The sequence below is a fragment of the Saimiri boliviensis genome, chromosome 7 (assembly GCF_048565385.1).
Source record: "Saimiri boliviensis isolate mSaiBol1 chromosome 7, mSaiBol1.pri, whole genome shotgun sequence".
NCBI lineage: Eukaryota > Metazoa > Chordata > Mammalia > Primates > Cebidae > Saimiri > Saimiri boliviensis.
Window position 1 is genome coordinate 34,364,181 of NC_133455.1, and position 26,839 is coordinate 34,391,019.

Sequence of the window (26,839 nt, forward strand, 5' to 3'; positions counted from 1 at the left end):
CATAACTCCCATAGCCCCTGTCACAATAAAGATAATCTCTCTGATCTTCTCCTGCCCTTCCTTCACCTGCCCATGGGAGAACTCTAATCATTCCAGAGAGGATCCTGTCCCATAACCTGGAGGAAGGAATGTTACATAGAGTGGCCAAGAAGAATTTTGCTGAACCAGCACTTTGGGAGGCCGAGGCAGATGGATCAGTTGAGCTCTGGAGTTCCAGACCAGCCTGGCCAACATGGTGAAACCCCGTCTCTACAAAAAATACAAAAATTAGCCGGGCGTAGTGGTGTGCACCTGTAATCCCAGCTACTCGGCAAGCTGAAGCAGGAGAATTGCTTGAACCTGGGAGGTGGAGGTTGCAGTGAGCCAAGATGGCACCATTGCACTCCAGCCTGGGAAATGGGAGTGAGACCCTGTCTCTCTCTCTCTCTTTTTTTTTAATAGAGATGTTGGTCAAGCTAGTCACAAACTCCTGACCTCAGGCGATCCACCCACCTTGGCCTCCCAAAGTGCTGGGATTACAGGCATGAGCCACTGCGCCCAGCCTGACCCTGTCTCAAACAATAATAATTTTTCTGGGTTTAGAGCATACCCCTTTTGTCCAATCGCATGGTTGTTCATGCTTCAGTCATGTCTATCCAACGAAATCCCCATAAAAACTCTGAAGAGGGCAGGGTTTGAGAGCTTCTGGACAGGTGAACACGTGGAGAGAGGTTCCTGGGGAGTGGCCTGCGTGGGGAGAGCATGGAAGCACTACGCCCCTTTCCCCATAACTTGCGCTATGCATCTCTTCATCTGTATTCTTTGTAATATCCTTTATAATAAAGCAGCAAATTTAAATCTTTCCTTGAGTTCAGTGAGCCACACATGCAATTTTTTTTTTTTTTTTTTTTTTTTTTTGAGGAATCTTGCTCTGTTGCCCAGGTTGCAGTGCAGTGGCACCATCTCGGCTTGCTGCAACTTCTGCCTCCCAGGTTCAAGTGATTCTCCCGCCTCAGCCTCCTGAGTAGCTAGAATTACAGGCAAGCTATTTTTTTTTTTTTTTGTATTTTTAGTAGAGACAGGGGTTTCACCATGTTGGTCAGGCTGGTCTTGACCTCTTGATCTCATAATCTGCCCGCTTCAGCCCCCCAAAGTGCTAGGATTAAGGTGTGAGCCACTGCACCCAGCCTTCATACATGCAAATTAATTGAACCCAAAGAGTGGATTCTGGGAACCTCAACTTGAAGCCAGTTGGACAGAAGTTTCAGAGGCCCAGACTTGCTAGGGTGTCTGAAGCCGGGGGCAGGTCTGGAGACTGAGCCCTCAACCTGTGGGATGTGGGACTATCTCCAGATAGATGAGGTTGGAATTGAGTTAGAGGACATTCAGCTGGTGTCTGCTGCAGAACTGATTGCTTGTTTCTTGATGGGGAGAAATCCTCCACATTTGGTCGTAAAAGTCTTCTGTGTTGATTATTGTGTTGAGTGAGAGAATAGGAAAAACACAATTATAATTTTTCCAAACAAGTTATTAATTCAAAATACACTGTATATATTTAAGTAGAGCATTTTATGCTGTTTCCCTTGATAAAATTGGGACTATAATAGTTCTATCAGGAAAAAAAGAAACCACACCATTATTCTAACAGAATGTTGCCTATGGGAATAGGTTAAACAGGCATTGAGAAGTTTAAAGGCACCAAGATTGAGTCCACACAGAGAGTAACTGCAGAAAGAACTACCACCCCTAGTGCTGGAGGCACAGAGGGAAGAGGTTGGCGTTATTAGAATTTAGCAGCAGGCAGTTCCCTGTGGAACTAGGACTCAAACCTCTGAGAAGGTTCTGCCTGGCTGGAGCTTGCCTCCAAAGAATGCAATGAGGCTGATTTTGGAAATGCTAGAAAAAGCCGGGTATGCTAGCCGAAGTGTGCTGTTACCATTTTTGCTCATATCAAAGTAGCCTTCCAGGTTGTCTAGAGTAAAAATAACCCAAACATACTGGCTGTATCACAAAATTCTTCTAGTTGTTTAGCAGCTGGGCTAGTTTGACCTTCTCCCTTCTATTAAGATCTAATGGCATAGGCTGGGCGTGGTGGCTCACACCTGTAATTCCAGCACTTTGGGAGGCTGAGGAGGATCATTTGAGGTCAGGAGTTCAAGATCACCCTGGTCTTGAACAACATGACCCTGTCTCTACTAAAAATACAAAATTACCCCGGGGTGGTGGCACGAGCCTGTAATCCCAGCTACTTGGGAGGTCGAGGCTGGAGAATCGCTTGAACCCGGGAGGCAGAGGTTGCAGTGAGCCAAGATCAAGCCATTACACACAGAACTCAAGGAAACATTTACTTACATTTACTGGGCAACAAGAGTGAAACTTCACCTCAAAAGAAAAAAAGTTAATCGTGGTGGCATGTGCCTGTAATTCCAGCTACTCTGGAGGCAGGAGAATCCCTTCAATTGAGGAGGCTGAGGCTGTGGTGAGCTGAGATTGCTCCAGATTGCCCTCCAATCTGGGTGACAGAGTGAGACCTTGTCTCAAAAGAAAAAAAAGAGTGAGATCTAGGGCCAAGTGTGGTGGCTCACGCCTGTAATCCCAGCACTTTGGGAGGCTGAGGCAGGCTGACCACCTGAGGTCGGGAGTTCGAGACCAGCCCCACCAACATTGAGAAACCCTGTCTCTACTAAAAAAATACAAAAATTAGCCAGTTGTGGTAGCACATGCCTGTAATCCCAGCTACTCGGGAGGCTGAGACAGGAAAATTGCTTGAACCTGGGAAGCAGAGGTTGCAGTGAGCCGAGGTTGCACCATCGTACACCAGCCTGGGCAACAAGAGTGAAACTCTGTTTCAAAAGAAACAAACAAACAAAAAAGCTGGGTATAGACCACCTGTTGCTGCCAGAGTGAAAGGAGGAAGATGTGAAGGGCTGGGACAGGAGCAGCAGCCAAGTCCCGTCTTCCTCCTGCTGTCCAATCTCCTTTAGCACCCCTGCTGGTGAGCCTAAAATAGTCTTTTGCATTGTCTCAGCCCAATTGTCAGAAAGTATAGAGGAATGGGTTTGGAGCTGAAAAACATAGCTGCCAAGTGTGAGCTACCATGCATGGCCAAAATATTTATTTTTTTATTTTATTTTATTTTATTTTTATTTTTTTATATATTTATTTATTTTTTATTTTTTTTTAAAAAAAGAAAACAAAAAATTATTACCCTGGCATATCTAGATATTCCAAGATTCACAATATCCAAGTTAGTACTCCAAATGGCTCCTGCTCTTATGAAAGAGTTATGTTGGCCAGGCACGGTGGCTCACGCCTGTAATCCTAGCACTTTGGGAGGCCAAGGTGGGTGGATCACCTGAGATCAGGAGTTCAAGACCAGCCTGGCCATCATGGTAAAACCTCATCTTAAAAAAAAAAAAAAAAGAAAGAAAGAGTTATGTTGACAATAGAAAATGATCCTGGCCAGGCACGGTGGCTCACACCTGTAATCCCAGCTCTTTGGGAGGCTGAGGTGGGCAGATCACGAGGTCAAGAGTTCGAGACCAGCCTGACCAACATTGTGAAACCCTGTTTCTACTAAAAATACAAAAATCAGCTGAGCGTGGTGGTGGGTGCCTATAATACTGGCTTCTCAGAAGGCTGAGGTAGGAGAATCGCTTGAACCTGGGAGGCGGAGGTTGCAATGAGCCAAGGTCACATCACTTCACTCTAGCCTGGGCAACAGAGTGAGACTCTCCAAAAAAAAAAAAAAAAGATGTTTATAAACCTTGACAATCAAATTATATTATAGTGGAAATAGAAAGCTAAAATTAAGTCTGCTTGTTTCCTATTTATTGATTTTCTATTACTCCACTGCCATGTTCATTTTATTGTTAATATATGAACATCATGATTAAAGTATAATAGTATTTCTGAGCCAGCATGCAATGAGACCAAAACTGGCTGGTGTGGTGGCTCACACCTGTAATCTCACTTTGGAAGTCCAAGGCTGGTGGATCACCTGAGGTCAGGAATTTGAGACCAGCCTGGCCAACATGGTGAAACCCTGTCTCTACTTAAAATACAAAAATTAGTCGGGCATGGTGGTGGGCACCTGTAGTCCCAGTTACTCGGGAGAGTAGCTGAGGTAGGAAAATCGCTTGAACCTGGGAGGCAGAGGTTGCAGTGAGCCAAGACCACTCCATTGCACTCCAGCCTGGGCAACAAGAGCAAAACTTTGTCTCAAACAAACAGCAATTCACAATTTTTTTTTTTTTTTAATACATGGTTACATTCCGTTGCCTACGCTAGAGTGCAGTGACACAATCACAGGTCACTGCAACCTCCACTTCCCAGGCTCTGGTGATCCTCCCACCTCAGCCTCCTGAGTAGTTGGGACCACAGATGCCTAACACCATGCCCAGCTAATTTTTGTATTTTCGGTTGAGATAGGGTTTGCCATGTTGCCCAAGTTGGTCTAAAACTCCTGAGCTCAAGCGATCCACCCACCTCAGCTTCCTAAAGTGCTGGAATCACAGGCACGAGGCACTGTGCCCAGCCAGCAACTCACATTTTACTTTATTTTATTTTTAAAGATGGGGTTTCACCATATTGGTCAGGCTGGTCTTGAACTCCTGACCTCAGGTGATCAGCGCACCTCATCCTCCCAAAGTGCTGAGATTATAGGAGTGAGCCTCCGCGTCCGGCACAACTCACATTTTAATAACAAATGACAGACTATTTGACTCTCTCGTAGTAGAACTATCACAAACTACACTGAGCTTCACAGCGACATCTAGTGTACTCTTTTTCTAAAATCATTTAAACTCAACGGCTGGAATACCAGCTTGTGGCTATATGACTAGGCATTATTTTTAAAATCCTGATGTAAATGGCCTAACCAAAATCTGCTTATTAATTCTTATTGTGCAACATGTTTGGGGTTCTCACTGTCCTTGTTTTAGCTGGATTAGTACTTACTACAACACTTGACACTGGAGTCTAAAAATAGTTACTTTGGGTTGCTAATATTTGTATTTTTTTAGTAGAGATGGGGTTTCACCATGTTGGCCAGTCTGGTCTTGAGCTCCTGACTTCAGATGATCTTCCTACCTTGGCCTCCCAAAGTGCTGAGATTACAGGCATGAGCCATCATGCCCGGCCAATCAAACTTTTTTAATAGTTACTGTTTCTCAATTAAGGACCTTCCCTTTTAGTGCTAGACTACAAAAGTTTGTTTTGTTTTAAAATAATGAACAGTGTTGAATTTTATTGAATAGTTTTTCTGCATCTTTTGAGATGTTTACAGTTGAAATTATAAGGAGCAACATGTTTAAAAATACACAGGATTGGCTGTGAGTGGTGGCTCACACCTGTAATCCCAGTACTTTGGGAGGCCGAGGCAGGTGGATCACCAGGTCAATAGATCGAGACCATCCTGGCCAACATGGCGAAACCCAGTCTCTAGTAAAAATACAAAAACTAGCTGGGCATGGTGGCAGGCTCCTGTAATCCCAGCTACTCGGGAGGCTGGAGACTGTTTGAACCTGGGAGACAGAGGTTGTAATGAGCTGATGCTGGGGCCATTGCACTCCAGCCTGGAAGATAGAGGGAGATTCCGTCTCAAACAACAACAACAACAACAACAACAACAACAACCCACAAGATTATAAGAGACATGATTTTGGGGACACAATAAAAAATAAAAAAACAGATAAAGTTTGAAAATATTGTATACTATTTATAACTAGAACAAAGATTCCACAATTAACAAAAAATAACTATGAGGATATTTACATAACATCTTCTATGCTTGCCCTGTTCATTTTACTTATGATATACATTTAAAATTCATAGAATCAGACACAAATAACTTCAGAACTTGTTCATCTTTCAAAACTGAAAATTTAAAATTAGGCACAGTGGTCATGCCTGTAATCCTGGCGTTTTGGGAGGCTGAGGTGGGAGGATAACTTGAGCTCAGGAGTTTGAGATGAGTCTGGGAAATACAGCGAGACCACCCCCTACCCCACCATCTCTACAAAAAAATACAAAAATTAGCCTGGTATGGTGGCATGTGCTTGTAATCTCAGCTACTAGAGAGGCTGATGTGGGTGGATTGCTTCAGCCCAAGGGTTCGAGGCTGCAATGAGCTATGATCATGCCACTGCACTCCAGCCTGGGTTGCAGAGTAAAACACCATCAAAACAAAAAACAAAATCTTTAAATTCTACATGCATTTAACAGTAGCTTCCCATTTTTCCTGTCCCCCCAGAAACCACCAGTCTTCTTTCTGTCTACAGGTACTTCTGATAACCTCAAATTAAATGGAGTCATACAGTATTTGACTTTTTGTAGCTGGCTTATTGCCTTTAGCATAATGTACTCAAGATTCATCCAGGTTATAGCACATGACACAATTTCCTTCCTTTTCAAGGCTATTTTCTTTATTTAGTGAACATTTGGGTTGCTTCCACCTCTTGACTATTGTGAATAATGTTGCTATGAGAATAGATGTGCAACCAACCCCAATGTCCATCAATCAATGAGTGGATTTAAAAAACTGCATATATGTATATGTATATGTATATGTATATGTATATGTATATGTATATGAAACTAAGCCAGAAAAAGGAAAGGAAAGGAAGGAAGAAAGGAAGGAAAGAAAGAAGAAATAGATGTATAAATATCTCTGTCAGATTCTGATTTCAATTTTTTTTCTTTTCCTTTTTCTTTAAAAAAATTTTTTTTTAAAGACGGGGGTTTCACCATCTTGGCCAGGCTGGTCTTGAACTCCTGACTTCAGGTGATCTGCCCGCCTTGGTCTCCCAAAGTGCTGGGATTACAGGAGTGAGCCGCCACACCCGGCCTGATTTCAATTCTTTTGTATATACATGCAGAAGTGTGTTTGCTGGATCATATGACAATTCTACTTTAAATTTTTTTTAGGAACCTCCATACTGTTTTCCATAACAGCTATTCCATTTTACATTCCCACCAGCAGTGCGTAAAGGTTCCAATTTCTCACATCCTTGCCAATACTTGTTATTTTCTGTTTTTTCAATAGTCCTAATAGGTATGAGGTGATACTGCATTGTAGTTTTGATTCACATTTCTCTGATGATTAATGATGTTGGGCATCTTTTCATAAGCTTATTGGTCCTTTGTCTATTTTCCTTGGAGAAATGTTTACTTAAGTCTTTGGCCTATTTTTAAATTAGTTTGTTTGGATTTTTTGTTGTTGAATTGCAGGAGTTCTTTATATATTCTAGACATGTTTCTCCCATTCCATAGGTTGTCTTTTGATGCTCAGATGTTTTTAAGTTTGATGTAGCTCTATTTGCCTATTTTAGCTTTTGTTTTTTGTTTTTTTTTTTTTTGTTTTTGAGATGGAGTCTTGCTCTGTTGCCCAGGCTGGAGTGCAATGGCATGCTCTCCCCTCACTACAACCTCTGCCTCCAGGGTTCAAGTGATTCTCCTGCCTCAGCCTTCAGAGTAGTTGGGAATACAGGTGTGCACCACCATGCCTGGCTAATTTTTTGTCTTTTTAATAGAGACAGGGTTTCAGCATGTTGGCCAGGCTGAACTTCCGATGTTGGGAGGCCCACCTCAGCCTCCCAAACTGCTGGGATTACAGGAGTGAGTCAACGTGCCCAGCCTATTTTAGCTTTTGTTAACTATGCTTTTGATGTCATATCAAAAAAAATCATTGCCAAATTCAGTGTCATGAAGCTTTCCCCTTATGTTTGCTTCTAAGAGTTTTATTGTTTTAGGTGTTATGGTTAGGTCCTTAATTTTTTTTTTTTTTTTTTTTTTTTTTGAGACAGGATCTTGCTCTGTCAAGGAATGCAGCCTTGACCTCCCAGATGTGATCACTTGATTCTCCCACCTCAACATCCCGAATAACTGTGACTACAGACATGTGCCACCAGGCCTGGCTAATTTTCTTTATTTTTTGTAGAGATGAGGTTTCACTATGTTGCCCAAGCTGGTCTTAAACTCCTGGGCTCAAAAGATCCTTCTGCCTCAGCCTCCCAAAGCACTGGAATTACAGGCATGAGCCATCTTGCCTGGCCTTCTTAATCTATTTAGAGTTAAATTTTGTACATGGTGTAAGAAAACAGTCTACCTTCATTCTTTTACATGTGGATGTCCAATTTCCCAGCATCATTAGTTGAGGAGATTGTTCTTTCCCCATAAGCAGTCTTGGCACACTTAATGAAAATTATTTGACCATATATGCTAGGGATTATTTCTGGATTCTGTATTTTATTCCATTAGTCTATATGTCTGTCTTTATGCCAGTATCACACTGTTTTGATTGTTATAGCTTTGTGATATGTTTTAAAATCAGAAAGTGTGTCCAGGCATGGTGGTTTATGCCCATAATCCCAGCACTTTGGGAAGTCAAGGCAAGTAGATTACCTGAGGACAGAAGTTTGAGACTGGCCTGACCAACATGGTGAAAACCCATCTGTACTAAAAATACAAAAACTAACTGGGCGTGGTGGTGGGTGTCTGCAATCCCAGCCAATCAAGAGACTGAGGCAGGAAAATCATTTGAACCTGGGAGGCAGAGGTGCAGTGAGCTGAGATTACACCATTGCACTCCAGCCTGGGCAACAGTGAGACTCAGTCTCAAAAAAAAAAAAAAAAAGACAAAAAAATTAGCTGGGCATTGGTGGCACAAGCCTGTAGTCCCAGCTCAGGAGGCTGAGATGGGAGAATCACTTGAACCTGGGAGGCAGAGGTTGCAGTGAGCTGAGATCACACCACTGCACTCTAGCTTAGGAGACAAAGACAGTCTCAAAAAAAAAAAAAAAAAAAAAAATCAGAAAGTGTGAGACCTCCAACTTTGTTCTTTTTTTTTAGACCGAATCTGGCTCTGTCACCCAGGCTGGAGTGCAGTGGTGCGATGCAGGCTCACTGCCACCTCCGCCTCCTGGGTTCATGCCTCCCAAATAGCTGGGACTACAGGTATGTGCCACCACACCTGGCTAATTTTTTGTATTTTTAGTAGAGACAGGGTTTCATCATGTTAGCCAGGATGGTCTCTATCTCCTGACCTTGTAATCCACCCGCCTAGGCCTCCCAAAGTGCTGGGATTATAGGCGTGCACCACTGCGCCCAGCCTGTTCTTTTTCAAGATTGTTTTTGCTATTCAGGTAAGAAACCACTCACCTTTGTTTGTTTTTGTTTGTCTGTTTGTTTTGGAGACAGGGTCTCAGGCTGGAGTGCAGTGGTGCAATCTCGGCTCACTGCTCCTCTGCCTCCTGGGTTCAAATAATTTTCCTGCCTTAGCCTCCCAAGTAGCTGAGACTACTGGTGTGTGCCACCATGCCTGGCTAATTTAGTATACAATTTCAAGACCATGAAGCAACACTTACTTCACCACCACCCTGCTCAAGAAACACAACACTATACCCAGTTCTTCCTTCCACGTCCTTTCCTGATCACAATCCCCTCCTTTTCCCAGGTTGTCAGCATTCTGATTTTTTTTGGTAATTCTTTTCTTTTCTTTATACTTTTAACACTTAAGTACACATCCTCAAACACTATAATTTTACCTATTTTCAACTTGAATTTAAATCATATAATGTATTACTTTTAACTTGCATATATTACTGAACATCATGAAATTCATCCATGCTGTGTAGCAGCAATTCACACATTGCATATATCATTCATTCATATATATATCCATTTTACTGCTGATGGGAAGTTTTATTAAATGTCTGGCTTTTGCTAACTATGAACAGTACTGCTATAAACTTTTACATGGGTTCTTGTCTGCAGGTTTAAGAGTTTACCTAGAGGTTGGGCGTGGTGGCTCCCAGCACTTTGGGAGGCTGAGGTGGGCAGATCACTTGAGTCCAGGAATTCGAGACTAGCCTGGCCAACGCAGCAAAAACCCATCTCTACTAAAAATATAAAAAATTAGCCAGGTGTGGTGGTGGCCAGCCTGTAGTCCCACCTATTCAAGAGACCGAGGCAGGAGAATCGTTTGAACCTGGAAGGTGGAGGTTGCAATGAGCTGAAATGGCACCACTGCACTCCAGTCTGGGAGAAAAAGCAAAACTATCTCAAAAAGAAAAAATAAAAGTTTACCTAGGGTGTCTACCTAGGCATGGTATTACTCAATTGTTGGATACAGCTATACTCAACATATATGTCAGACCGCTTTTCAGAGTTGTTCCAATTTATACTTCCACCACTCCACCTGGGTATCCCCAGTATTCCACATGCTCTTTTTTTGGTTGGTTTGTTTTTTGAGACAAAGTCTCACTCTGTGGTCCAGGCTGGAGTGCAGTGGCACGATCTCAGCTCACTGCAACCTCTGCCTCCCGGGTTCAAGCAATTCTCCAGCCTCAGCCTCCCAAGTAGCCGAGACTACAGGCACCTGCCAAAGCGTCCGGCTGAATTTTTGCTATTTTTAGTACAGACAGGGTTTCGGCATGTTGGCCAGGCTGGTCTCAAACTCCTGACCTCAAATGATCCGCTCACCTCAGCTGCCTGGCCAGGCTGGTCTCAAACTCCTGACCTCAAATGATCCACCTACCTCAGCTGCCCAAAGTGCTGGGATTACAGGCATGCCCGCCCCACATGCTCTTTGGCTACTGCATGATTTAAATTTTAGCAGGCTGATGAGTGTGTAATGGTCGAACATTTAGGCATCCAGTTTTGTGAAATTTTTCAGTTTTGGATCACTTTTCTATTAGTCTTTTTTTTTTTAAATCAGTTTGTAGGTCTTTATATATTTTGGATATGAGTGCTTTGTCAGACCCACGTATAGCAATTATTTTCTCCCACTCTTTGGTTTGCCTTTCCACTCTTTCAGTGATGTCTTTTGGTGAACAGAAGTATTTCTTTTTGGAGATGGAGTCTTGCTCTGTTGGGAGGCTGGAGTACAGTGGCCCCATCTCAGCTCACTGTAACCTCTGCCTCCCTGGTTCAAGCAATTCTCCTGCCTCAGTCTCCCAAGTAGCTGGGACTACAGGCATGCGCCACCACGGCCAGCTAATTTTTTGTATTTTTAGTAGAGACAGAGTTTCTCCATGTTGGCCAGGATGGTCTCCATCTCTTGACCTTGTGACCTGCCCACCTTGGCTTCTCAAAGTGCTGGGATTACAGGTGTGAACCACTGTGCCTGGTCCAGAAGTTTTTAATTTTACTATATATGGTCCCATATATGAACTATTTTGATTACAGCTACTGCTTTTCAAAAACATTTAATAAAGTTTTACCTACTCAAAGTTTATGAAGATATTCTTCTCCTATGCTCTCTTCCAAAATATTTATTGCTTTATCTTTCCAATTTTAAGGACAATACATCTGAAACTAACTTTTCTTTTCCCAAAGCCTGTAATCCCAGCACCCTGCCAATTTTTATATATTCTGAATACAAGTTCTTTGGCAGATCTACATAATGCAAATATTCTGTGTGTACAGATATATGTGGTTATGTTGAATCTGCATTTTCATTTGGTTCAAAATACTTGCCCTTGTGATTTCTTTGATCCATGGATCTAATGATGTTAATTTCCAAATATTTGAGGATTTTCCAAATATATTTTTTTGAGTTTTAATTCTATTCTGATGAGAAAGTATGTAGTTTGTTTCAGTTCTGAGACTTTGAGACATTACTTAAATTATATCCTTATGAATGCTCCAATGTACCCTTGAAAACAATGTGTTTTCTGCTGTCATTGGATGCAGCATTCTATAGATGTCAACTAGGTCAAATCAGTTGAAAGTATTGTTAATGTCTTTTATAACCTTGCTCAATTTTTGTTATGCCAGTTACTGAAAGAAAAGTGTTGAAATCTCCAACTAGACTTCAGTATTTGTCTATGTCTCCTTTTGATTCTGTCATGATTTGCTTCATGTATTGGGAAGTTTTGTTATTGGGTGCATAAACATTTAGGATTTTGTCTTCTATATAAGCTGACCCTTTATGAATGTCTTTTTAAAAATCTACAGTAATACTACTTTCCTTAAAGCCTACTTTATTTGGTATTAATGTACCATAAACTTTCTTAAAACATGAGATTGTTTCTGCAATCTTTTTGTTTTGTTTTGTTTTTTGAGACAAAGTCTGGTCACCCAGGCTGGAGTGCAATGGCACCATTTCGGCTCATTGCAACCTCTGACTACTGGGTTCAAGCAATTCTCTTGCCTCAGTCTCCTGAGTAGCTGGAATTACAGGTGACTGCCACCACACATGGCTCATTTAAAAAAATTTTTTTAGTAGAGATGGGGTTTCGCTATGTTGGCCAGGCTGATCTTGAACTCCTGACCTTAGGTGATCCACCCACCTCAGCCTCCCAAAGTGCTGGGATTACAGGTGTGAGCCACCGTGTTCAGCCATGATTATCTTTTAAGCTCATCAGCTATCGTTAGCGCCAGTGTAATTATGTGTGGCCCAAGACAATTCTTCTACAAGTGTGGCCCAGAGAAGCCAAAGATTGGACACTCCTGCTATGGACCACTTATAATACAATGATATACAGACAATTCCTAACCTAAGATAGTTCGAGACTCGCCACTGTGGCTCATGCCTGTTAATACCAGCACTTTGGGAGGCCAAGGCAAGCCGATCACGAGGTCAGGAGGTTGTGACCATCCTGGCCAGCATGGTGAAATTTCGTCTCCACTAAAAATACAAAAAATTAGCTGGGTGTGATGACACAAGCTTGAAGTCCCAGCTACCTGAGAGGCTGAGGCAGAATTGCTTAAATCTCCGCCAAGAGGCGGAGATTGCAGTGAATCGAGATTGTGCCACTGTACTCCAGCCTGGGCGACAGAGCGAGACTCCATCTCAAAAAAAGCAAACAAACAAACAAAAAAATCCAACAAAATCTTTACCCATAAATTTACCATCTCTGGCACTCTTCATTCCTTTGTGTAGTTCCAGTTTTAAATCTAGTTATTCTTTTCCACTGGTACATTCTTGTTTCCTTTTTGAAATGGATGCTCTGTTGCTCAGGCTGGAGCATACTCAGTGATCTCGGCTCACTGCAACCTCTACCTTCTTGGTTCAATCAATTTTCCTACCTCAGCCTCTGGAGTAGCTGGGACTACAGACGTGCACCACCACACCTGACCTCATGATCCGCCCCCCTTGGCCTCCCAAAGTGGTGGGATTACAAGCGTGAGCCATGATGTCTGGCCTCCACTGGTAGTTTTATCTGAAGATACGTTTACTTTGAAGGATATTTTTGCTGGTTATCTACAGCGGTATTTCATCACTTTAAAGATGTTTCACTGGCTGGGCACAGTGGCTCACACCTGTGATCCCGGCACTTTGGGGCCAAGGTGGGTGGACTGCTTGAGCTCAGGAGTTTGAGACCAGCCTAGGCAACATGGTGAAACCTCACCTCTACTAAAATAGAAAAAATTAGCCAGGCATGGTGGCATGTGCCTGTAGTCCCAGTTACTTGGAAGGCTGAGGCAGGAAAATGGCAAGAACCCAGGAGGCAGAGGTTGCAGAGAGCCAGGATGCTGCCACTGCACTGCACTCCAGCCTGGGTGACAGAGCCAGACTCCATCTCAAAAAAAAAAAAAAAAAAAAAAAAGTTTCATTACTCTCTGGCTTGCACTATTACTGAGTAGACTGCTGTTTACCTATGTCTTGTGTACGGTTTTCTCTAGTTGCTTAGTTTTGCAAAACTTAAATTTCCAGCCATTTCTTAAAACACTTTCTCTCCTCCCCTTGTATTACCATCTATGAAAGACTGCTAGATAGTGTTCCACAGTTTACTGAGGCTTTGTTCAGGTTATTTTCAGCCTTTTCCCCTCTCTGCTTCAGTTTGGGTAATTTTCTTTCTTTCTTTTTTAAGATAGAGTCTTCTCCTGAGTAGCTGGCACTATAGGCATGTAGCACCACACCTGTATTTTTCCTACAAAAAAATATAGAAAGAGGGTCTTGTTATGTTAACCAGGCTGGTTTCGTATTCTGGGCTTAAGTGATTACCTTGCTTTGGCCTCCCAAGAGCTGGGAATACAGGCTTAAGCCACCACACCTAGTCAAGACACAAACATTTCTAGCATCTTCCAAGAATCTCTCATACTCAGTTAACAGTCACTCCTCCTCAAATATATCTACTATTCTGACTTCTATAGCCACAGACTATTTTTGCCTTTCTACATTAGGAATTTTGAATGGAATAATGCACTACTTTATCCTAGGCTTGCTCCATTCAACATTACGTCTGCTGGGTCCATCCGTGGCATGCCATGTACAGATGCTCAACTTATGATGAGGTATATGTCCCAATAAATTCATCATAAGTTGGAAATGCTTTTATAACTGCTAAAGGCTTACATCCCCTTCCTCCAAAAAGAAAGAAAATGTATTCACAAGACTAATGTGTTAATTTCTGGACAATAAAGTCATTAGTGGTCTATTGTCAGGACTGAATTTTTATAATCAGCTTTGATTTATTCCAAATAAGCAGTTTTAGTTCTTCGACTGTAAGATCATTATTAGTTTCTCTCAATATAATGAACAATTAATAGTAATAATTAAATTGCTACATGGTTAGTACTTAATGGAATAGTCAATATGTTTTAATTTTATTATTTTTGAGATGGAGTTTTGCTCGTCATCCAGAATACAGTGCAATGGCGTGATCCTGGCTCACTGCAACCTCCGCCTCCCAGGTTCAAGCGATTCTCCTGCCTCAGTCTCCTGAGTAGCTGGGGCTGCAGGCATGCATCACTACACCCGGCTAATTTTGTATTCTTGGTAGAGACAAAGTTTCACCATGTTGGCCAGGCTGACCTCAGGTGATCTGCCTGCCTCAGTCTCCCAAAGTGCTGGGATTACAGGCATGAGCCACCATACCCAGCATCAAATGCTTTTAAAAAGCAACTTTCCCAAAGAATGCCTCAACATAAGTTCAAAAAAAATTCTAAAACTGCAGCCATGCACCGTTAACTACATATTGTACTTCTCACAGAGGACGCCTGTTGCATTAAGTGGCAAAATTTGGTAACCAATAAATTTCAATCCATTTAAAAGCACTGTAAATATAGTATAAAGGTTGTCAGTTCAACTAATGATTCCATAATCAGGAGAGCTTAACAGAATACATGGAGTCCCCTTGCACTCAAACCCTGTCTGCTCCTCTACTTTCCACCCAAATCTTTGGGGAAAAGGATATGTGAATTCTGAAAAGCTCTCAGTGACCAAGGTGACAGGCTGACCACGGGCTTATAGCCTCTTTCTACTGAGACTTGAATACTGATAATTAAAAAAGTGTTTAACACAAATGACAAAGGTAGAGTGAGACAACAAAAGATACTTCAAAAAAGCTGTTTGGAAGATTTAAAAAAGAGAGAGATTAGGCCTGGCATGGTGGCTCATGCTTGTAATCCCAGCACTTTGGGAGGTTCAACTGAGATCAGGAGTTCAAGACAAGCCTGACCAACATGGTGAAACCGTCTCTACTAAAATACAAAAATTAGCTGGGCATGGTGGTGCAGCTATAGCCCCAGCTACTCAGGAGGCTGAAACAAGAGACTTGTCTGAATCCAGGAGGAAGAGGTTGCAGTGAGCCAAGATGGCACCACTGCACTCCAGCCTTGGCAACAGAGCAAAACTGTCCCAAAAAAAAAAAAAAAAAAAAGATTAAGAAACATAAAACAAATTAGCAAAATTAAAGGAGGCTTAAATTTATTATTTACTTGTTATTTATTTTGAGATGAAGATTCACTCTTTTGCCCAGGCTGGAGTGCAGTGGCATGATCTCAGCTGCTACCTCTACCTCCCAGATTCAGGTGATACTTCTGCCTCAGCCTCCTGAGTAGCTGGGACTACAGGCACCCACCACCACACTAGCTAGTAAGGTTGTCTTGCCATGTTGGCAAGGCTGGTCTCGAACTCCTGACCGCAGGTGATCCATCTGCCTGAGCTAATTTTGTATTCTTGGTGGAGACAAAGTTTCACCATGTTGGCCAGGCTGACCTCAGGTGATCCACCTACCTCAGTCTCCCAAAGTGCTAGGATTACAGGCATGAGTCACCACGCCTGGGAAGAAGGTTTAAATTTAAATAGCCACAGAGAAAGATTAAGTGAGACCTTGCCTCAAAGAAAACAAAAAACAAAAAACTAGGAGTGAGCTACTGTACCCAAAAGAACCCTTCAGCGGTTCAAAACTTAAGAGATACCACCAAAGTTGTGAAAGGAGCAGGGCTGAACGCAGAAAAACTGGTTTAAAGCATGTAAACGGAGAATTGGTCTTTAAGGTTCCCTCTGCCATATTATATGCAACCAGACCCATCACTTCTCAGCTGTATGCAAACAGAATGAAATTTCTTAACATCTCTAACCATCAATTTTCTCATTTGTAATGAAATTAAGAAAATGCCCACTCCATAGGACTATCATGAGGCTGGAGTGAAACAATACATATTAAACACACAGAAAAGTCCCTAGCACATGGTAAGTATGCAATAAAACTTACTGTTGTTTTAAGCCTTTGATGAGATTTGCTTTCTAATGATGGTGTCTATACTACCTTGACAAACACTCTAAGTAAAATCACCTCTAGGGACACATGAATGATGGAGACAGAATGGCACTTTCATCTTGTGAGCACAGCTCCATGATGTATCAGTGACACTGGCTTAATCTCAAAGCAAGACTAACAATCATAAGGGTCATAGGTAAATACAGTAAAACTTGTAGGAAAAAGGAACTAGACTGACAAGTAGCCATCACTATACTGCAGAGTGGGAGAGTGCCTTGGAGAGCTTCCTAACATCATTCTGCGAGTATAATTGCTACACATTGCTTACCTTTAAACAAATGAGGACCTGATTACGATTAGAAGTAAAACATATGAACAAACCAAGAAAACCAAGTAATCCATAAGTACTACATAAGAATTATTATCTAGAAATCATAGTTTGTGCTATCTGAAAATCATTTATTGCAACGACAAAATTAGAGGTTAATTGCTTTTTTATTATTGAATTATATTGTAAAGTCTACATCTACAATTTAATCAGGAAGAAATGCTTTGCATTTACATCAAGGACACATTTATTCTAATGGAATAAAAAAGACACACACAAAAGACCAAGTACATGTTTTTAAAAAATGACTACATGTTTTACCTGGTCCTATTTTTGCGATTTGGACCATACTTTTAAGTGAATTGATCTTACATACATGTTAAGTCTGATTTATCTCCCCACATTTTTAAACACTAAATGAAGCTTCTCACAATTTCTAATTATAAACAAAAGACTGAAAACAATATGGGAAACAAAGTTTAAAAACAAAGAAGAGTTGAGTAAAAGGTGTCTCTTCTATGGCTCATCTCAAAGAAACACTTTTACTCCGAGAGGCAAACATTTCTGATCTAGTAGTAAGCTTCCCACTCACTCTGTAGGACCTGTTCACTCTGCAGAAAGACCTACAAGTCTTTCTGGTCTCAAATGCAAAGTATGTGAAAATGTGTACAAAATATATAAAAGCTAAATATCAGAATATGGCTAACTGAAATCAAAATTGTGTGCTGGTCTAAATATACATTTTCAGCTTCTTCCTTTTTAAAAAGTATCTTTATTTCAGATGATATTTAAAAATAACTTACATTTTTAGTGTGCTTTATGGTCAATGACTGTAAAGTTGAAACTCAAATTAGTCAGTTTAAAATGTTTACGTCTTATTGAAATTTTCATCACCTACTACTTTACGTAACCAGGTTATTCATGAGGTAAGTTTCAGCTTAAAAAAAAAAAAAAATCAACCACAAAGAACCATTTCAAGAGTACACAAATCATAATGCCAGCTGGGCAGAGTGGCTCATGCCTATAATCCCAGCACTTTGGGAGGCCGAGGCGGATAGATCACTTGAGGTCAGGAGTTCAAGACCAGACTAGCCAACATGGTAAAACCTCATCTTTACTAAAACTACAAAAATTAGCCGGGCATGGTGGCAGGCAGCTGTAATCCCAGCTACTCAGAGGCTGAGGCAGAATTGCTTAAACCCAAGAGGCAGAGGTTGGACTGAGCTGTGATTGTGCCACTGAACTCTAGCCTGGGTGATAAGTGTGAGACGTCTCACAAAAATAAAATTTAAAAATTTAGAAACAAAAAAATCATAATGCCCACCTCTTATTCAGAGCATACTTTATTAACTACTGCGTATGATGTAAAATAAAAGCAAGGGCTTTTTGTACTTTTTTTTGAGACAGTGTCTCGCTCTGTTGCCAGCCTGGAGTGCAGTATCGTGATCTTGGCTCACTACAACCTCCACCTCCCAGATTTGAGCGATTCTCCTGCCTCAGCCTACCAAGTAGCTGGGACTACAGGCGCACGCCACCACGCCCAGCTAATTTTTTGTATTTTTAGTAGAGACGGGATTTCACCATTTTGGCCAGGATGGTCTCAATCTCCTGATCTCGTGATCCTTCTGTGGGGGCCTCCTGACATGTTGGGATTACAGGTGTGAGCCACCATGCCCGGCCCTTTTTGTACTTTCTAATCAAATTATGCTGGGAAATACAGGGCAAAAAAACTTGGCAAAATTTCTTTTTGGTAACAAGACAATGCAACAATGAATCTAAATGAAACATAAGACCAGTGTTTACAATTTCTAACTTCTAAACAAACATACAATACACTTATCCAAAACATATTTTGGTTGCAAACTGGATTGACTGATTATAGCCTTACAGCTAGCTAACAGCTTTTTAAAACATATATAGCTAGCTAACAACTCTCTAAAATATGTGTATGTTACACTAAATGATCTCTGCTAAAAATCAATTGTATGTAAATGGGTCTTACTGAAGTAGGACTTTCATGATACTGTAAGTCTTAAAAAGTATGATAGGGCTGCAACAATATTATTACTATTAATAAAGGTTACAGAAGAGATTATTGCTGTACTTTTCCTCATAAACACCATCAAACTTTGTTGCAGTTACAGAAAGTACAACTAAGTTACTTTTCCTCTTACTGAATTTCATTGTTTCACATGTTTGTAGTTTTTATTCAGCAGAGAATTCTTAAAATCTTTTCTGTAAGAATTCTAGGTATTTAAATGTGTTGCTTCACATTATACTACCATGTTTTGCCCTTCTTGTTTCCCAAATACACAAAAAACATATACATTTTTTTCAAAAATGAAATAATATGCCCACATTAAAAAAATAAAGCCTACAAAAAGTTCCAGAGCTAAAAAAGATTATTCACATGGCACAAAGTGATCTCCTATTAGTCCAAAGTTCAAAAACATTTTAATGAAGTCCATTTATATATATTTTGTTTGCTTTTCAATGGAATACTACATTTATTGAGGCAAAATCACATTATTTTTAGTTCTTGGAGTCAACAAGCATACACAAGTTTTTCAACACAGTTATTAAAAATAGGAGACCAAGTTGACTGTGCCAAAGAGATACCATTCAGTTGGATTTTGTAGCGTTAACAGAAAGAAAATGAGAGAAGGGATTTACTTGGTTGGTCTCCATAGCTTGATAGACCAAAAACAAAAAAACTACCACAACAACAAACAGCAAAATTTTTATCCACACGGGAATGGAGCGTCCCTTTTTTGTCTTTTCTGACTTGACATCTGCCAAGGGAACATACTTAGGAACATATTTAGATGAAAAAGACTCCTCCATCCTGAAATCACTGAGTTCTAATGGCCGGCCTGCAGCCCCTTTGATCGGTCTGCGGCAACTAGCACTGTTGGGAGCGAAAGGAGGAAGAGAAAAATAATTTTAGATAAAGACATGATTTAGAGAAATAACATAAAATGTCACTGCCACTCCTAATTCCAAGCACATTCTCTGACATAACAGTAGAAAATTGATACATATAAAGCAGTGAGGTCAGTCAGCCTATTTAAAACTTCTACACATTTTCTATTTTAAAAGTTAGATGGGTCAGGCATAGTGGCTCACGCCTGTAATCACAGCACTTTGAGAGGCTGAGGAGGGCGGATCACCTGAGGTTAGGAGTTCAAGACCAGCCTGGCCAACACAGTGAAACCCTGTCTCTACAGAAATTAGCCGGGCATAATGGCAGGTGCCTGTAATCCCAGCTACTCACGAGGCTGAGGCAGGAGAATTGCTTGAACCTGGGAGGCAGAGGTTGTAATGAGCTGAGATTGCACCCCTGCACTCCACTGTGGGCGAGAAGGCAAGACTCCGTCTCCAAAAAAAAAAAAAAAAAAAAAAAGTTAAATGCATTCTTTATTAGAAAATAATATTCAAAATATTGATAGTCACTAAACCTGCCATCTTAAAGGTTCTTCAAAGCTAATGTTTAGGAGTAAAGAGAAAAAACAAAACACAGTTTTGGTTGTGTTTCTTTCAGTTAAAATTTAAGATATACAGGCCAGGCACAGTGACTCATGCCTATGATCCCAGCACTTTGGGAGGCCAAGGCAGATTATGAGGTCAGGAGTTTGAGACTAGCCTGGCCAACATGGTGAAACCCCATCTTTACTAAAAATATAAAAACTAGCTGGCTGTGGTGGCATGCACCTGTAGTCCCAGCTACTCAGGAGGCTGAGGTGGGAGAACTGCTTGAACCCAAAGGTGGAGGTTTCAGTGAGCCAAGATAATGCCACTGCACTCCAGCCTGGGTAACAAAGTAAGACTTCATCCCCAAAACGAAACAAAAAATCATATATATATGCATATAATATATATTATATATATATATAAATACAGCCTTTTCAATTAGAAAAGAGACATTTGGGGGAAAAAGTTATTTCTTACCAGATTTTTGTTTAGATTTTAAAATATAAATTAAGTAGTAAGTAAATGATTTATTTAAAATCCTTTTACCAAAGTTAATTTTGAAACTCATTCAACTTCAAGGATATTTACTAGTGGGCTTAGGGCAATTAAACTGCTCCCCCAAAAAACAGTTCACTTATTTATTTAAGAGTCAGGGAGTAGATGGAGTCTCATTACGTTGCCCAGACTGGTCTCAATGCCTGGGCTCAAGCAATCCACCTGTCTCGGTATCTTGAGTAGCTGGGACTATAGGCATGCACTATTGTACTTGACTTCAAAAGAATAGCTTAATTTTGGGCACAGAGTACATTAACTTTGTGATGAAGAATTAAAAATAAAGATTCCCTACTAGAATACACTAGTATTTGTTTCAATGTTTCTGAATACCTAATTCCTGTTGGTGTAGATGCTTCATAGGGGAACATTTCCTTAAGAATATCCCTTTCTACTCTTCTTTCCTCTGTTTTTTCTCCCACCTAATAAGAAACAAACAAACAATCACAAGTTAAAATTTGGTGTAAACGCACAATAATTAAAACATAATTTTAAATAAAAGTTTTAGAGAACAAAATGCCCTTATACTCTTATCATTTGGCAGATTTTACAACTGCCATTTCTAAAGTATTATCTAGGTATCCTCCACATGTTTCCAAGGCTCTCTTCAAGTTTCTTTAATATAAAGATACCTTATATATGTGGTTATTAAGGTGAAAAACTGCCACACATTCGAATAATAGGGGAAAAAAAATTCAGTAACCTAACATGGCAGTGTTAATTCCCTCATTGATTTTCTATGTTTTTCACTATTACAAGTATATTGTTTCTTCATTTAAGAATTCTGTAATAAAAGATAAAATTCAGAAGATACTCAATTAACATGAACCTTTAGCAAATTTTATGTTTTTAAACTATAGAGTCAATGTAATATGCCCAAATTTTAAAAATATAGAATAATGTTTAGCTTGTTTTGCTATGTTTACCTTTATGTCCAGAACAAAATAATAAATGTTTCAGCTCCTTTTGGAAGGATTCATCCAAATTAATATGCACCATGCAGTTAGTACTTTCAAGCTTAATTACACAGGCGTTAACCCATTCCAGCACCACATAAAGTAACCTTAAAGTCTCTTATTTGACTCGTCAACAAAATAAAGTGTAGCCACCCTCACAGCCCAGCAGCACTTTCAAACTTGCATCCATGACAAACAGAACATATTTGTAAGCAGCACACAAATGACCACTCCCTTGAAAATTGGAGCTTAAAAGGGATATAGTAGCAAGAGGATAGTATTAGCATGTCATACTATATTAGTTAATTTCTGTTTTCAATAAAAGTGTCCTTAAAATAATAATATATGCATATTTATACACACCACCCAATAAAGAAAGCTCTGCTCCCTCCCACTCCAAAAAAACCCAAATATAAATAATTCCTCTTTGAAAGATCAATGATATCATCGATCTAAATTATATTCATTTACTTCAGCTCTTGTCAATGGTTTCTTTGGTGCTCTTCTGGATATGTCTGAGAATTCAGTGATTGGCAGAATAGGAGATGCATGCTTGAAATTTCCAGTCACCCTATTGACAACCTGCCAAGATTCAAATTATTCAGACTCAGAATTATCCAAACATAACACAGACACTTAAAAAGAAAAAGATATTTTATCTCTGTAATATTAGAAATTTTCCCTTAGTAAAGATTTAAGCAACAGCGGCTACAAACACAACTTCGTGCTTCATATACGAAGTCTCATTCTTCAAATATTTTAACAAAAATTATTCTTATACTTTCTTGTACATGAATCAGATTCTAAAATTCAGAACTATAGGGGGAAAATCAGTTTAAAACTTAAAAAAAAAAAAAAAAATGTAAATTTGAGATTTGCCAAAATTTACCACCTCCCCATTTCCAATTAAAGGGTAATTTACAAAGAATACCACTTGTATAGTTTATGAAACATATTTACTAAGGATTCGTTGCTTGAAGCCATTATAGTTTCAGCTATAGGAGTACTCTCTGAAATTACTGCACCATCTATACGAAAATGCTCTGAAGTTTCCACCTGTTAGTTTAAAAACAAAACAAAAACAATAAATATAAAATAATACTAAAACCCTACCAATCTGAAAACCCAATTCTAAGGAATAAGCCTTGCATCACCCTTTTCCTTGGAGTTCTTCTTGACCCTCTTGTAGATTCCCTAGTTAATGCCTGCAGAGGTCCGCCTTTTGAAGATCCACTTGTCCATTCAGTCTCAGTTATTCCAGCTTGAGAATAGCTCTATTCAAGCATCAACACATTAAAAAGTCATATTCTAACATCAAATACTGTAATAAAGGCCATACTGACACACTGAGAAGCCATAGAATAAAAGCCTCCAAATGCCAGCATTTACAAACAATGCTATGCCCTCAAAATATTCCTAAATGTATTAATTGAACTGATATTTAGGCATCAGAAAACACTTAAGTGGTAAAATACACTAAAGAATCCACCTATAATAGCTCACAAATTATAAAAATGATGGGGAAAAACGCACATCTATCACCACCAGTTCCTTTTTGACTTTTGTTTCAGAAAACACTTAAAACGTGGTAAAATACACTAAAGAATCCACCTATATTAGCTCATAAATTATCATAAAAATTATGGGAAAGAAGTACATCAACTATCACTGGTTCCCTTTTTGACTCACTGTTTGCTATTTGGCTCTAGAATTGGAGCTACATCTGTCTAAACAAAAAGCAGACTGATCATGACTTAGAAGAAAGTAATCTATTATAATTTCCTTTTAAAACAAAAATACAAACTTTTATCATTGTTGCATGAGGCCCTGGGTCCGTTCCTGGGCATCTCCACCAAAAAAACCCCAAAAAAACCAACAAAAAACCCCACAAAAAACCTTACGATAATTGTTAGCATAGACTAAACATTATTTTAACATGGTTAGAATCATTTTAGTAGAATGAGTTTAAATTATAATCCCACATATAGCTTATTTGCACTAAAGAATTCATACGTGTCAAACTTTTCTTGGAAACATAAAAAATTAGGCAGCCACAAAACCCGTGTCACTCTTATAACGAATATGCAAGCCTAATGTCACTTTCAAATCTCAATGCTATCCATATGTCATATTACAGAAAGATAGAAAAGTAATAGCTGTTACCTTTCAGTCCCAGATTAATCTCTCTTTTCTTTGAGACAGAGTTTTGCTCTTTTGCCCAGGCTGGAGTGAGTGGCGCGATCTCAGCTCACAGCAACCTCCGCCTTCTGGTTTCAAGAGATTCTCCTGTCTCAGCCTCCCAAGGAGCTGGAATTACAGGCACCTGCCACCATGCCTGGCTAATTTTTGTATTTTTAGTAGAGATGGAGTTTCACCATGTTGGCCAAGCTGGTCTTGAACTCCTGACCTCGTGATCCGCCCACCTTCATCTCCCAAAGTGCTGGGATTACAGGTGTGAGCCACCTCGCACATCCAATCCCAGAATAAGTTCTGTCTTTTACTGATCATTCTTCATTTAAAAAAAATCCAGCAGTTCTTACATACTAATTTAAAACCCATCAGATCAGTTCTTAAATTGTAATGTGCCTATCAATCATTTGAAGCTTTTGTTAAAATGCAGATTCTGATTCCGTAGCTCTTGGGTAGGGCCTGAAATTCCACATTTCTAGTAGCAAGGTTTTCAGTTTTGAACCCACTATTACCAGATGATTCTTTTAAATTATTTTAACTAGAGAACATCCATCAATGATTAGTATTACAGAATGTGTCTCTGTTGTCATTTTTGTTTTCAAGCTAGTATTTAACCTAGATTACTAACTGATAGTTTTACATCCAAGTTAGTATCTATGAAATTTAGACAGATTTTAAAAAAAACTTTAATCCTGTGATAAGAGTGGTCATCCAACAAATATGCCTAAATGGCTGGAAGTAATGTTACCACAAACAAAAATACTACACAAGTTACATAGTCTCATAAATCATGGTTTTGTATTTATCTATATTTGGAATTGACATTATACGAGTTTTGAGGCCAGGTGTGGTGGCTCATGCCTGTAATTCCAGCACTTAGGGAGGCTGAGATGGGCGGATCACCTGAGGTCAGGAGTTCGAGACCAGCCTGAAACCCCTTCTTTACTAAAAATACAAAACGATCTGAGAGTGGTGGCACATGCCTGTAACCCCAGTTACTCGGGAGGCTGAGGCAGAAGAGTAGCTTGAACCTGAGAGGCTGTGGTGACCTGAGATCCTGCCATTGTACTCTAGCCTGGGCAGTAAGAGGCTCAAAATTCTGAATCTCTGGATTCCTTATCTTATCAATTAGGAAATATTTGTTGAATGCAAATTACTCCCAAAGAGAAATTTGTAAACAGCCGGCTCACGCCTGTAATCCCAGCACTTTGGGAGGCCGAGGCGGGTGGATCATGAGGTCAAGAGATCGAGACCATCCTGGTCAACATGGTGAAACCCCTTCTCTACTAAAAATACAAAAAATTAGCAGGGCATGGTAGTGCGTGCCTGTAATCCCAGCTACTCAGCAGGCTGAGGCAGGAGAATTGCCTGAACCCCGGAGGCGGAGGTTGCAGTGAGCCTAGATCACGCCATTGCACTCCACCTGGGTAACAAGAGCGAAACTCCGTCTCAAAAAAAAAAAAAAAAAAAGAAATTTGTAAATAAATAAGAGACATACATAGAGTAAGTGTTTTTTGTTTTTTCTGAGATGGAGTTTCATTCGTTACCCAGGCTGGAGTGCAATGGCACAATCTCAGCTCACTGTAACCTCCAAACTCCAAATTTAAGCGATTCTCCCGCCTTAGCCTCCTGAGTAGCTGGGATTACAGGCACTACCCACCACACCTGGTTGATTTTTTGTATTTTTAGTAGAGACGGGGTTTTGCCATGTTGGCCAGGCTGGTCTTGAATTCCTGACTTTAAGTGATCCACCCACTCCTAGGCCTCTCAAAGTGCTGGGATTGAGGGTGTGAGCTATTGCACCTGGCCAGAGTAAATGCTTTTTAGTAGTCCAATTTCTAAATATTTGAAAGGATAGTTTTATAATTTGAGATTCTCAATCCTGTGGCACAGTATCATCAAGGAAAGCTTAAAAAAAAATATATATATCAAATGCCCCCAACCCTACCGTAACCAATTAAATCAGAATCTCTTCTAGAAGGGCCTGGGTACAGATAATTTCTAAAGCTCCTGAGATAATTAAAATCTACCTTAATCTAAAGAATCCATTGTCAATTTAAGTAAAACATGACCAACATGGTTACTCATACTAAATTTAAACAACAACAAAAAAAACAGCCTCATATTCCTCCATTAAAGAACAGTACTTTCAGATACTGCTGGTGGGAATGAGAAGTGCTTCAACTCATATGCAGAGGAATGTAATGGTGAAATTACCTAGCAATTTTACTTGTAGACATCCCCAAAATAAATTGGCAAAAAATATGCAATGACACATGTAAAATGCTGCTCATGGTTCTTCCTGGCATTATTCATAACAAGACCCCTGAAAAAAACTCAAATATCCACCAAACGGAGAGTGGTTAAATTATAGTACATCCATAAAATGCAACACATAAAATGCAGTTGTCCAAAGCAATGAGGAAGATGGCTACATTCTGATATGGAGTAATATCTAGGATATGTGTTTAGGTTAAAAACAGAAAAATAAAGGTAGAAAGCAGGCTGCCTTTTATGTAAGGGGAAAAGCATATATAAATCTATATATTGACTTATATTTTCAAAAACAAAAATAGAAACCAAAACTTAATAAAAATGGTTATCTATAGATGGAAGGGAAAAGGATAGAAGGCAGAATTCTGACTCTACCTTACTTTGCCTACATAGAACTACATATATACTCTCAACACAATTAAAAATTAATAAAACAAAATGCAATCCTAATATTACAGAACAAAAAATCCTAACTATATAGTAAGTTGGTGGCCGTATGACACAAAGAAAAAAATCCTTTCAAGTGAATTTAAGCACAGTAGTTTGACTTTACATTCTAGTAGGATATGCCCTGAAGACAAGGAAAACAAAATCCCAAATTGCATTTAACAGCCTTATTGTTAGCAGTAACACTGTAT

At 39.9% G+C, this 26,839-nt stretch overlaps 1 protein-coding gene across 3 annotated transcripts in view; it reads right to left on the bottom strand.

Moving 5' to 3' along the window:
- Positions 1 to 8,740: 8,740 nt before the first annotated feature.
- The window catches only part of TMPO (thymopoietin), a 42,204-nt gene continuing 24,105 nt past the window's right edge, over positions 8,741 to 26,839 (bottom strand). Inside the window, exons 5-9 of one of the 3 annotated variants that reach the window (XM_039471998.2) lie at positions 22,892 to 23,011; positions 22,698 to 22,793; positions 22,209 to 22,319; positions 21,115 to 21,203; positions 8,741 to 19,666 (exon numbers count right to left, since the gene is read on the bottom strand). In XM_039471998.2, the coding sequence (XP_039327932.1) occupies positions 19,381 to 19,666; positions 21,115 to 21,203; positions 22,209 to 22,319; positions 22,698 to 22,793; positions 22,892 to 23,011 (702 nt within the window). In that variant the 3' untranslated portion in view covers positions 8,741 to 19,380. The remainder of the gene's footprint in view (positions 19,667 to 21,114; positions 21,204 to 22,208; positions 22,320 to 22,697; positions 22,794 to 22,891; positions 23,012 to 26,839) is intronic. The other 2 variants (XM_039471999.2, XM_039472000.2) reach the window with 2 other exon arrangements.